The sequence below is a fragment of the Elephantulus edwardii genome, unplaced genomic scaffold, assembly GCF_000299155.1.
Source record: "Elephantulus edwardii isolate Elephantulus edwardi_28Jun2011 unplaced genomic scaffold, EleEdw1.0 scaffold00048, whole genome shotgun sequence".
Taxonomy (NCBI): Eukaryota; Metazoa; Chordata; class Mammalia; order Macroscelidea; family Macroscelididae; genus Elephantulus; species Elephantulus edwardii.
Genome location: NW_006399798.1, coordinates 5,447,896 through 5,460,491, shown reverse-complemented (window position 1 = coordinate 5,460,491; position 12,596 = coordinate 5,447,896). Strand labels below are relative to the sequence as shown.

Sequence of the window (12,596 nt, the reverse complement as noted above, 5' to 3'; positions counted from 1 at the left end):
GGGGGATGGGCAGGGGGACCGGGGTGACGCCTAGACCTCTGGGGACCTGGGGAGCCTGAGTGGACAGGCCAGGGGAGCCCCGTGTCCCCACCTAAGACACACGCACCGGCTTTAGAGGGACCTGGGAAGGCTTCACACATCAGCTCTGAGCGCAGCCAGTGTGTTCACACCGGGTGGGGGAGTGGGGACCCCGCCAGGAGCTCCCCGTTGGGCAGAGAAAGGACATAACCTTAGGCATAGTGGACACAGCCTTTGGACCAAAAACCAGGCCCAGGGTTTGCATTTAATCCCAGTAACGTTGTATATGGAAGTGGTTTATGCTACCCAAGGGGCCTGTTTCCCCTCTTACTACTTTCTCACGTTGGAACTTGGAACGCAGTCATCTTAGCGCACCTCCATCCTCCACACACCAGACACTAGGTTAGTACTGGCAGGGAGGCCTGGACCCTTAGAGCTTGGAAACATGGTTTCCCAGACATGACATATAAACTCGCCCGTGGCTCCCTCCTCCAGGCTGGCCCAGGCCTCTGCACACATCCCTCTGAACCCTCTGCCAAGTGGGGGCTCCTGCCTGTGTCAGTAACACAAAGGACATAAGGGGTTCCACCCTGGCTGATCCAAGTAACTCGTGTGGTGACAGGATCATGCCGATCTCAGCAAAACCAAAGCCAAGATGGGAAATGGCTGCTGAGGCCTGGATCCTGGTAAACGTGGAGATAGGGGTGATCTGGTCCAGGAACCCCTGTCCTGCCCCCTGAGGCCCCAGACCACCGTGCAGTAAATAGTCTAGGCCCTGTGGCCCTTCTGCGCAGACCCGGGGAGTGTCCGTTGTGGGACTTCCTCAAGGGAAGCCATGGCCCTCGAGGGATGTCCATCAGCATAGTAGTTTTAAGTTTCCTCCAGTTGGGGTGTATTTGGGGGAGAGAAATCAAAAGGGGGAAGTTCGACGAAAACTGGTAGTGGCCCCCTCCGTGAATAACAGTGCGGGTGATGGGCCCTGAGTTTCCTGTGGTTAAGGAGGAAGCTTCCCGGTGGATAAGGAGGGTTTCTGAGCAAGGACAGAAAAGTCCTGGTAGCTCATCAGTAAAGCTGTTGACTAGTAACCCAGATTGGCAGTCCATCTGCACCTCGGGGGGAGGGAGGCATTCTGCGTTATAAAGATCACAGCCAATACACACACACACACACACACACACACACACACACACCCCAGGGTGGGGGGAGCAGTGGTACCGTCACAAGAGGTCGCTAGGAGTCTGACTCAGCTCAACAGTGCCCAGCCACTACAGAGGGGAGAAGGGCCCCCTGCCTGGAAGCTTTAAGGCTGAGGGCAGCCAAGGGTGTCTCAGACACCAGGCTCCCCTGTCCTGGCTAGAAGCACAGAGACCAGGGACCACACCTTTGATTTTTAAAGAATGAAGCTTCAGAGGTGGAGGACCTTGGTTGAGGTCACACAGGCAGGTACAGGCCTCAGGAGCCCCGTTGCCCATCTGGGCAGTCTGATGATTAGGTGGCCAGTTGAAGAGATTGAGGAACTGGGCAAGTTGGTCACGGTGCTATGATGCAACTGACCTCCACCCCGCCCCCCCACTCCTTGTTTCCTGCCGCTGTAAAGTCAGCCTTGGGGGGCTGGGCAGAGGGAAGGGCCAGGCCACTGCACGCGGGCTTGAGGACCTTAAGGCTCCCTGGGTGCCTGCTGCATCTGTGTCTTGTGCTGCTGGCCTGTGATAGCTGACGGAATGTGGGCCCCTGCTCACCGCTGCCTTCCTTGCTCTGAGCCCTGAGAGCTGGGAGTGCACCCCTCCAGGTACAGTGAAAGCCTAGAATCTTGTTCCACACCCCCACCCCACAGCCCTAAGCCTGGAGGAGGGGCCAGTGTTGCTAAAATTAGAAATTCAAAGGAAGATTCCCTTGGCTTGGTTGGAAGAGGAGAAGCCACAGTGAGGACAGGAACCCCAGAACTGATCTGAGTGGTCTCCAGTTGTCCGTGGCTGCCTCTTCCCCAAGCCTCTGGACCCCTCACCTTGAACAGCAGGCTCCTGAGAGGGACTGCAGTTCGGGGGTGGAGTCCCAGGAGACTGCCCAGCTCCTGCCTCTCCTGGCTGGCGCTGCTGCTTCCCAGAAAGGAAAGGGGAGAGCGTGGGGAGCCTCTCTCCCAGCGTAGTAGCAGAAGACAGCTGATGTGGGGTGAATGTCTGAAACCAGCCACAGAAGGGGCCGAGCAGATATTTGCAGACTCCTGGCTTTGGGCAGGCAGGGAGCAGAAGGGACGTGCCAGGACGCAGGAAATCCCTGTTTTCCGTCCTGGCCAGGAGGGGGTGGGGTACGGGGCCAGGCAGAGAGGGGCTGGGAGTGGATCCACACCAAGCTGTGTAGGCAGAACCCTGAAGCCAGTTAGGGCCAGGGAGGGGGCTGGAGCTAGGGACAGCATTGCACTTCCAATGCTGGGGCTTAGGGGACAGGTGAGTTGAGTCCTGGGCCTCATTTTACCTGGTTGGAATGTAGGGCCCACAGAGCGGGGGGCCAGTGTGAAGGTGGATTAGGGAGGAGCCAGCTGGTCTCCTTCCCGTGGTGAGGTCTGAGGGTGTCCTGGGCTGCTCCCTGCCCTCTCCCTTTCATCTGACACCTGAGCTACTGTCTCACTTACCCATTTGCTTCTCATACTCTGCGAGTCCCAGGATGGGGCGAATGGCAGATTCGCCCAGCTTCTCACTCTGAGGTTGACAGTTCAAGTCCACCCAGAGGCACCTCAGGAGGAAGGGCTGGCCACCTAGTTCTCAAGACCCTGCCCTTGAAATCTTGGAGAGCAGTTCTGTGACGCCCCCGAGGGCACTGTGAGTCGGAATCTGCTGGGTTTTCTGATCCTTCTCAAAAGTGTCGTTTCCAGAACACCAAGTTCAATAAACCAGGCCCCCTCAGTCTCGCTGATTCTGACTCACGATGACCCTGTAGGCAAAATCACCTGCCCCGTAGTTTCCAAGGCAAAAGGGTCCTGGGAGGTTAAGTGTTGGGTTGCTAACCTGAAAGGCCCACAGTTCAAACCTACCAGCTGCCCCAAAGGAGAAAGATGAGCTGTCCCCTGTGGTTCAGCCTTACAGCCTTCTAACCCCTCCATGAGGGGTCACAAGAGTGGGAGTGGGCTTAAGAGCACACTCCCGAGTATTAGTCCTTAGAATGCCTGGTGGGATTGAACCTTTGACTTTGTAGTGTGTAGCTGAGCGCTTAACCACTGTATCACTAGGTCTCCTTCACATAAGCTCGCTTCCCAAAGCCCCTCCCTGTCACCGGTTCGATTCCGCCTCACAGCGACTGTAGGACAGGGTTAGGGTTAGGTGCCCGGCGAGTTTCCGAGGCCTGTACGTCTTTGGTTAGTCGTTGAGCGTTTAGCCACTGCACCACCAGGGCCCCTGGGATAAGCTCCCCGTGGGTGTTCTTTTGAGCACACAGGCTCCAGGGAGTCTGCTGTCCTGTTGGAACTATCAGAGGGCCAAGAAACAGGGGGGAGGCAGGACCCATGGGGAAGGGGTGCCCCAGCTCAGCTCCAGCGTGAGGAGCAGCAGGTAACCCCCAAACTTGTGTTCTCTCCCTTCAGATGTGTACTCCCAGCAACACACCTGCCACGCCACCCAATTTCCCCGACGCCCTGGCCATGTTCTCCAAGCTCCGTGCTTCCGAGACCCTGCAGAGCGGCAGCCCCATGACCGCTGTGGCCTGCTCCCCGCCGGCAAACTTCAGCCCCTTCTGGGCCTCGTCCCCCCCCAGCCACCAGGCGGCCTGGATGCCCCCCTCCTCCCCCACGGCCCACAGCTTTCACCACCTCCACCACCCACAGCCCACGTGGCCCCCCGGAGCACAGCAGGGGGGCGCCCCGCAGAAGGCCATGGCGGCAATGGACGGCCAGAGATGAGACTGGGCACTGCCAGGCGGGCACGAAGGGGTGCCTGGGGCTGGGGGGGCACGGAGCGGGGAGCCGGGGCGGGCGGGGGGGGGGGGTTCCTGAAGATCGCACTGGAAGATTTTATAAGAGGATTTTTGTGGGGTGGGGGGGTCTTTGAGGAGTTTCTTCTCAGGCAGGTTTTCTCTTTTTCGTATGTATAATATATATAAAGATAGGCCTATAACTGATGGGTGCAGTGGGCCTGGACGGTGCTTCAGAGGGAAGGACCCGAGACTCCGTCCCTCGGCCACCACGCTGACCTGCACCATATCCCGGGCGCCACTCGGAAGCCACACGGCATGGTCTGCAGCTGAGGGATCTGTCGGTGACACCCTTGTAACCAGGAGGAGGGCAGGCCAATAGGAGGGGTCCCCTAAGAGTGTCTGGAAACATCAAAGCCTCTGGGCCCGAGAGTCCTCCAGCTCCCTGTCCTGGCTGGTGTCCCCCCTTCCCTCACTCGTGGCTGGTGTGGCCCACCAGGTTGTGGAGGTGATGGGCTGAGGACCTGGCTGGCACAAAAGGCCCTGCATGGCCTAGCTGGGGACTTGGCGCCTATGTCCAGGGTCTGAGGAGATGGACCCGGCCTTCTCACACCAGAATCTCCTCCCACAAGGGTGATGTTTTAATTTAAAAACCTGACTTTTCTAACTTCCTGGTCTGCACTGATCTCTTTACTGTCCTGGGGCAGGGTGGGCCGGGGAGGGATCCTGGGTTCCCCAACTGCTGTCGGCAGCATGTGCACCTGAGAAGAAGGCCTCTAGTCCAGAGGTTGGTGGGGTCCTCACCTGCTGACTGCAGCAGGTGTGAAGCCCCCCAGGGGCGAGGGCTGGCCTCCCTATCTGGTGCTCCCCCCAAAGCCATCCTCACCTGGAGCCGGTAGAGGGCCTGCTCCCCCTCCTAGCCTGCCGAGCCCAGCTTCCAGGTGACATGGCTGTGTCCCTGTTCTTTGACTTCCCCAAGTGGCTTTGCTGGCATTCTCTGTCCCTCACTTTCTCAGAGCCCTGTCCCCTGGGCTCAGGACATGCAGGCAGTGTTGACAGCTGGCCCAGGTTTTCCAGGCAGGTGGTCAGTCTGGTCACCTGCAGTGGGAGTGAGTGACCAGCCATGTGGGTGGGGTTCCTTACCATCCACATACGCACACGTCTGGGGTCTTTATCCCTTGGTTTTCCCGCCTGGCCTCTCTCCCTGGGTCTAAGCTGTGGTTGGGTGGACCAGGCAAGCCAGCCTCCCAGCTCTGCTGGGACCTGCAAAGGCTGATACGGGGGGTAACCTCACCCCCAGTGAAGCAGGAGGCTGGCCTCACGCCTCCACATGGGACCTTCTGAACCTTTGGAAACTGGGTTTCTCCTTTCAGTTCTGTTTCCTGAGCTGAGTGCAGCTGGAAACCCTCTTCGCCCACCTGTGCTTTCTTGTGAGGAGGGGGGAGTCCCTGGCAGCTCCCAGTGGGGAGGCCTGGAGGTCAGGCCTGGGAGGCAGGCACCCTGTGGGTCTGGGCAGTGCTCAGTGGTGGTTCTAGTGGGGGACTGGCTGGGGGTTTGGAGGTGGGCAGGGGCACAGGAGTGGAATGTTGACCAGATGAGCGCAGTAGGGTGACCCTGGGGTATAGGAGTTGGGGAGCTGTGCTGAGCACAAGTGCAGGGATTGGGGGTTTGGCCTGGGTTCTGGAGGAGTTGGGTTTTGCCCTTTTGTGAGCGGGGAAGGAGAGCAGCCCATGTTCCTGGGCCAGCAGGTCAGTATGGACTTGAGACCACAGATAGCATTCCATGGTGGGAGTGGGGTCTGAGCCACAGAAGTGGGAGCCAGCGGGAGGGACAGGGAAGGTCACTAGAGTGGAGGTGTCCAAGCCACACCTCTCTCCCCACCCTGCCAGGCGCCCTGCCCCTCCAGCAGGAACACCCGCTGTGTTCCTCCCACCCCACACACCCTGGCCACCTATGCCCAGTGGATGGCAGGAACCTCTGCGGGCTGTTTCCTGTCACCCTCTCAGTTTCCTGTGTGATCCCACCCACACATACCCTAAAGCAGGCGTTGGCCTCCCTGGGGGGTGAGGGCAGCCCCATGTCACAGGTAAGGTGCGGGTGGGGACAGCCCCGCATCTGGTCGTGCTATTCTGAACCGTGGGACCAGAGCTGAGGGCAGAGACTGGCCTTGGTGATGCCCTCACTAGGAAAAGGCACCCCAGAATCTAGCTGCAAGGGACTTGGGAGTTCTCCATGTCCATTGTCACCTTGGGGTGAGCAGTGCGGGAGGAAGGGGCTCCTGAGAAGCCAGCACCTGCTTGAGCTCAGCCCCCTGGGCCCCTCTGTCCCTTTCAGCCTCCGTGACATTTCACACAAAGGGCCAAAAGTGCTCCTTGGTCTGGAGGTTTTGTGGAGGGACACTGAGCCCTGCTGAGCACCGCCATCCCCAGGTACATCATGGCTTCGCAGTGGCCATGGCAGCCTCGGCCCTGAACTGCTCTGCCAGGGCTGCCCAGGGGATGAGGAGGCCTTTGGCCAGCTGTCTCCAGAGTTGCCCCTTGCAGGGTAGCAACAGCAGCCTTCTCAGTTGGCAGAACGCCTCTGGCTGGTGGCACTGCTTCTGTGGGCCCCACGCCAGGTACTGGGACCTGCCTTGAGCCAACAGTGGGAGGGCAGCAAGCAGCTGCCACCCTTACCTTCATGCCAAGGTACAGCTCCAGCACGTACCGCAGGTCCCACCCTACCCAGCATGCCCTCTGTGAGGGCCACTTCAGTCCCCGGACAAGCGTGGGGCTGGAGCCAGGGTCAGGTGGGAAAGCAGCCTTCACACAGATGGATCCTGTCCCCAGGGCCAGGGCCTGCCTTCCTGCTTTCCCAGAGCCCTGCACCCTTGGAGGATGGCTTACCTGCAGGGGCCAGGCCCTGGGGCTCCCAGCCAGCAGTGGGCACGTCCCTCCTCCTTACCCCACACTGCCACCCCTCAACCCCAGTGACCCCACCGTCTTCTCAAACATTCATTTATTATTGACAGCTGTGCTGTCTCTGGTGGAGCGTGGTCCCCGGGTGGGCTCATCTAGAGCAGGCACTTCTGCTCGTAGCCTCTCAGGGCTGTCTGTTGGCAGGGTCGCCGTCTCTGTGGCACTGGGGAGGTGCCCCTCAGAGGAGACGGGTCTGTCCATCTGATGGCGTGGAGAGGCTGTAAGAGAGGGGCTGGGATTACTTCCATCTCACTCCCCACTCCCCCACAGCCCACCTGTTTGCCCATGGCAGGTGCCCAGGGCCAAGTGCACACACAGCCAAAAGCCCGAGGCTGGCTCGGTTCCTGCCCGCCCATCTCTCTGAGGCTGGGCACTGTGAGGACCCTGTCTGTCAGGAGCTGAACTGCTATCGTGGAGACCACAGCTCTGGTGGTTTGAGTCCACCAGCAGCTTCAAGGGAGAAAGATGAGAACCTCTGGTGTGGTGTATAGCCTTGGAAACCAGGGTATTCAACTCCAGGGGCATGACGGAGAGAGAAAGAAATCTTGATGTGGGTAGACTACTCATCTTTCTCCTGAGGATTCGAACTGTTGACATCACAACACGTGACAGTGGTAAAACCCCTAGAGCTCCTATGGCGTAAAGGAAGGCTGCTTTATAATCTTCTTGAGCTAAAGAAATGGGCAAGCCCCTTTTTGGGTGAAGAGATTTTCTCTCAGTGATGTCCTCTCCATTAACACAGGGATTGTTAGAAAACCGTTCAAATTGATTTTAAAGCAACAACAATCACCAATTGACACAGAGTTGACTCCTATCTATCTCAGTTGCTGAGTCAGAGCCGAACAGAGTTCCACAGTTCGCCAGGGGCTGGATTTTCAGAAGCAGGTTGCCAGGCCTTTACTCTGAGGTGCCGTAAGGAGGCTTTGAACCTCAAGCTTCTTGGGTAGCAGCTGTGTTAACTGTTTGCACCACCCGGGGACCCCATTTACTCAGTTCACCATTTTTGTTAAGACCCACTCCCTGCTTCCATCAAGGGTCCAAGACAAAGAGAAGGGGTGCAAAGTACCCCAAGAAGATAGAGTTCCAGGAGCCAACAGCACAGATCTGTGTCCAGTGATGCCTCAGTACCACTGCTGCCTCTGGGCCAGACAGGCAGGCCTCCAATCACTGCTCTGCAACTTCCTAGCTGTGTGTCTCTGGGGAAGGGTCTTAACTTCTCTGTGCCTAGGTTTCCTCAGTTATAAATAGGGTTAACAGTGGGCCCCAGTGTTCCTGTGCAATATGTCATCAGTATGAGGAGAGGGGAACACTCCGTAAAGGTGAGGAGCCCCACAACTCGGAACCAACTCATTCCCCAGTGGATTTTCAGATGGAAACTGCCCGTCTTTCTTTCGTGGAGCAGATGGTGGATTTGAACCATGTGATTTTGAGTTGGTAGCACAGTTCCTTACCACTAGGCCACCAAAGCTCCCTGAATTCTCCTGGTAGGGTCCACTAACAAACATTGATCTAGTGACCCCTTGTGGACAGATGAAGAGTCTGGAGAGGCGAGCTCAGAGTTGAGAACCCAGTGCCCCACTCACACGCCCATGGCCTGCAGCTTCCAGGAGTGATTTCCCAGGTGAGCACAGGGATTCTGATTTAACACAGGCCACATACAGAGCCCATCATCTAAGCTGGAGAAAGATGCAACCACAGCCTTAGGCCGCATCCCCACCCCCTGACTCCCCATCTGTACGAGGACCTGACAGCATGGTCCAGGGCAGGCACTCAGGTCCTAGGCTCATCTTTCTACAGGAAATAAAGGGCTGGCAGACCAAGGAAAGGCCCAGGGTTAGTGCAGGGCTGTCCAGGTCACTCCAGCCGCAGGGACACTACCTGAGTTGCTGGCAGCCAGTAGATGTGCGCTCTGAGGCCGGTTCAGTGGCTGGCTGGCACTGTTCATGGCTGGCTGGCGCTGCATGTAGAGCCGGGACTGCTTGGACTTGTTCTTTGCTGCCCCTATGTCTGTGGGGACGAGACATTAGAGGAGAGCTTTGTGGGACCCGGAGAGGGACTGGGGGGGGGGGCGCTGCAGGCTTCAGTCCCAACCAGACCTCCCCGGGCCCCGTCTCCATCCAAATCCACAGCTGTGCCCCTTACTCATTGACTTGCACATTCATCCATCTAGTCATCTGTCTGTCTGTCAACCATCTAGCCATCATTTACTTATCTATTCATCTGCCCATCATTCCATCTCGTTTATTGCCCATTCAGTCATCTGCCCACCACTCATCATCTATCCATCCATTCATTTATCTGTCTAGTCGTCTGCCAATCCATGCAGTCATCCATCCATTTATCTGTCAAGTCATCTGTCCACCCACCCATCCATTCATCCAGCCATCCACCCAGTCATCTGCCCACCACTCATCATCTATCCATCCATTCATTTATCTATCTAGTCGTCTGCCAACCCATGCAGTCATCCATCCATCCATCCATCCACCCACCCACCCAGTCATCTGTCCATCCATCTATCCATCCATTTATCTATCAAGTCATCTGTCCATCCATCCATCCATCCATCCAGTCATCTGTCCATCCATTTATCTATCAAGTCATCTGCCCACCCATCTGTCCATCCATTTATCCATCTAGTCATCTGTCCATCCATCCATCCATCCATCCATCCATCCATCCATCCATCCAGTCATCTGTCCATCAATCCATCTGTTTATCATCCATCTATCCATCCATCCAGTCGTCTGTCCATCAATCCACCTATTTATCAATCTAGTCACCTGCCTATCCATCCATCTATCCATCCATTCAGTCATCTGCCCGTCTCCCTACACAGTCACCATCCACTCACTCAGATATTCTCTGAGAATATACATTTGTCCTCAGAGAATATTTCCCAGGTGCTTTCAACTTTTAGCTCCAGAGAGGCAAGCACTAGTCAGGTACATGTTAGCTCTAATAAAAGGTGAGGGGTGAGAAGTAGCATTCTTCAGCCGTGGAGAGCTAGAAGCGGGCCTTAGAGGACCATGCTGTCACAGAATGGTGGGCAGTCGGGGAGGCATCCAGCTGAGATTTGGAACAGGGATAGATTTTTGGCTGTGGCTTTGCTGTGAGTGAGGTCAGAGTAGGACAACATGATGGGGACAGGATGAAGAGAAAAGGTCAACGAGAAAAGATGGGGCTGTGACACTCTGTTGTCTGAACCTGAAGAGCTGTTCTCCACCTGCAAGCATTTACCTGGTGGCTTTGGGAGACTTGAATGAGGGAAAGACAGGAAGAGAGGCCAGGACCCAGTGGCCCAAAGAAGTGTGTGGTCGGCTGAGAGATGGGTGGTCACCATTGGGACCTAGGTAGCCGGACACTCACGATCTTTGGTCAGGATGCCCGGCAGCCGTGTATCCATCCGTCCCTTGTAAATATGTCCATCCAGACCCAAGATGTCCACCTCGTCATCCTGTAGAGATGGACATGCTACACACCATTGCAACTCCCGGAGCTTTCCTCTGGAGGCAGCATGCCACGCCCCATCCTCTGATTCTTGGCACCCGGCAGTGCCCAGAACCTCCCTGGGCTTGGGGTTGGTACCAGGCAGAGGCAGAGCACCCGTGGGAGGGGACCTGGAGGCAGGGTCAGGCTGAAGGCTCAAGAGGGGAGGCTGCTGTGCATGTGGGCAGAGGCTACAGGAGAAGATGCTGAGACTTCAGCTGGTTCAGCTTAGGTTGCCAAGGTGCCAGGTTGCTGAGGAAGCGTCTGGGATTGTCCCTGGATGAATGGCGAATCTCTGGGAGCAGGGGCCTCCCTCCTGCAGGCAGCCCCTCACCTTCATGGCCGTCTGGATCTCCTCGGTGGGATACGTGCTATGTGGCAGGTGCTGCAGGCGGCTGCGGCGGTACGGGTAGGTGAGGGTGTGGCTGCCCCCGCAGCGCCGGGGCATGGACGAGTAGGTGTAGTCGGACATGTCCGTCACCCTGTGGGGAGGAGAGCCGTGGAGGCGCGTGAAGCAGGCCACTGGGGACATGGCCTGGGACACACCCACGAAGGGGTGGCCAGAGGGAAGTAAGGCAAATTCTCTTCAAGGGCCTCTCAGAGATAGGGCAGGGGTAGGCTGTGAGTGAGCAGGGCAACCGTGGAGGAACACACCCTCACGTATGTGCACACACAACAGTCACAACTCACACACGTCCATGCACACACACACAGGCACATACAGCACCCACAGACACAAGCATGTACTCACACATGTACACTCGCTCATCCCAGCATTCACGTGCACACGCATTCACAACACTCATGCGCAAGCAATACTCACACACAACTTTAACACATCCACACACACACAGCACTCACATATGCACATAAACCCTCACACACACACAGACACACACTTCTGCCGCCATAAACCCTCACACACACACAGCACTCACATATGCACATAAACCCTAACACACACACACACAGCACTCACATATGCACATAAACCCTAACACACACACAGACACACACTTCTGCCATAAACCCTCACACACACACACACACGCAGGCACACACTTCTGCTATAAACCTTAACACACACACAGGCACACACTTCTGCCATCAGATGCCCCTGGTACTGCTAGCCTAGGCCCAGAGCCTCCAACTAGCATCCCAGGCTGAACACACACCCAACAGACACGCACGGAGTGAACTGAAGCCCCCAGAGAAGTCGCTTCCATCCTCACGCACTGCTCTCCTAGGCTGAGATGCCAGACCCGCACACACATCACAGACATGCTCATTGCCCACTCTCACCGCTCGGCCACCTGACACACTCGTTCTCACTCATTACACGTGTTCACGCTCACTCTCCCACATCCACCTCAGCTGCTCACATTGGCTGCAGCTCACCGCCTCTCACTTTCATTCTCACTCCCTCCCTCTTTCTCTCTCACTTGTCGCTTCCTCAGCTCCTTCAGGGCTGCTCATTCCCTACTCTCTGCCAGCGTCCACCCCTGCAGGGAGGTGGTCCTCTCTTGACCTGAGAAGCACAGCACTGCCCCCTGGGCTCCCTGCACCCCCACTCTTCCCCATTCTTCCTACCGCTTGTAGCAGGGAGAACTGAAGCAGTGAGCCTGCAGCAGCTCTCGGATCATCTGGCCGCTGGCCTTGACCGAGCCCCCGAAGTGGATCTGCACCTTCTCGATGTCCATGAGCATCTTGGAGTGCATGGTCTTCAGGCGGCCCACACTCCGCTCCACCTGCCCCAGCTCGCTCCGTGGGAAGACACTGCCCATCTTTTGGCTGCCGGTGGGGACAGAACGGAGGGAGTGGGAAGCCAGGCCTCAGGGGTGGCCCCCACCCTGATCTCAGGCAGTGCTGCCCCTTCTCCCTCCGTGGTGGGAGTCCGCCATCAAGCATGGTGCCTCCCTCCTGCGCCAGGCCCTGTGAGGCAGGACGCTGAGGGACGGAGTCTGACTTGTCCAGGAACTCTCCAAGCCCCAGGGAGAAAGCTCTAGCTGAAACCAGGACAGCAACGCTAGAAGCTGACAACTCTCCCTTCCTGTCCCCCTTTCTGCACACTAAAACGTTCACTCAGAGCCCCTGGGACCCCAACACAGTCTGAAGACTGCCCCAATTTTCTAAGCCATGCTTCTGGCTAGGGGACACCCATCTCCAGTCCAGATTCTGCTGGGGCAGATAAAGGAGAGAAGGGCGAGCTCTTCAAGGAAGCCTAGAGGCAAC

General features: G+C 57.2%; 2 protein-coding genes across 2 annotated transcripts in view; one reads left to right on the top strand and one right to left on the bottom strand.

The window, feature by feature from the left end:
• Positions 1–3,907, top strand: part of UBALD2 (UBA-like domain containing 2) — a 4,852-nt gene extending 945 nt beyond the window's left edge. Inside the window, exon 2 of the mRNA XM_006886361.1 lies at positions 3,593–3,907. Coding sequence (XP_006886423.1) covers positions 3,593–3,907 — 315 coding nt within the window. The remainder of the gene's footprint in view (positions 1–3,592) is intronic.
• A 2,445-nt stretch (positions 3,908–6,352) lies between these two features.
• Positions 6,353–12,596, bottom strand: part of QRICH2 (glutamine rich 2) — a 40,989-nt gene continuing 34,745 nt past the window's right edge. The window contains exons 22-26 of the mRNA XM_006886360.1: positions 11,955–12,155; positions 10,699–10,846; positions 10,245–10,332; positions 8,754–8,882; positions 6,353–6,549 (exon numbers count right to left, since the gene is read on the bottom strand). Coding sequence (XP_006886422.1) covers positions 6,353–6,549; positions 8,754–8,882; positions 10,245–10,332; positions 10,699–10,846; positions 11,955–12,155 — 763 coding nt within the window. The remainder of the gene's footprint in view (positions 6,550–8,753; positions 8,883–10,244; positions 10,333–10,698; positions 10,847–11,954; positions 12,156–12,596) is intronic.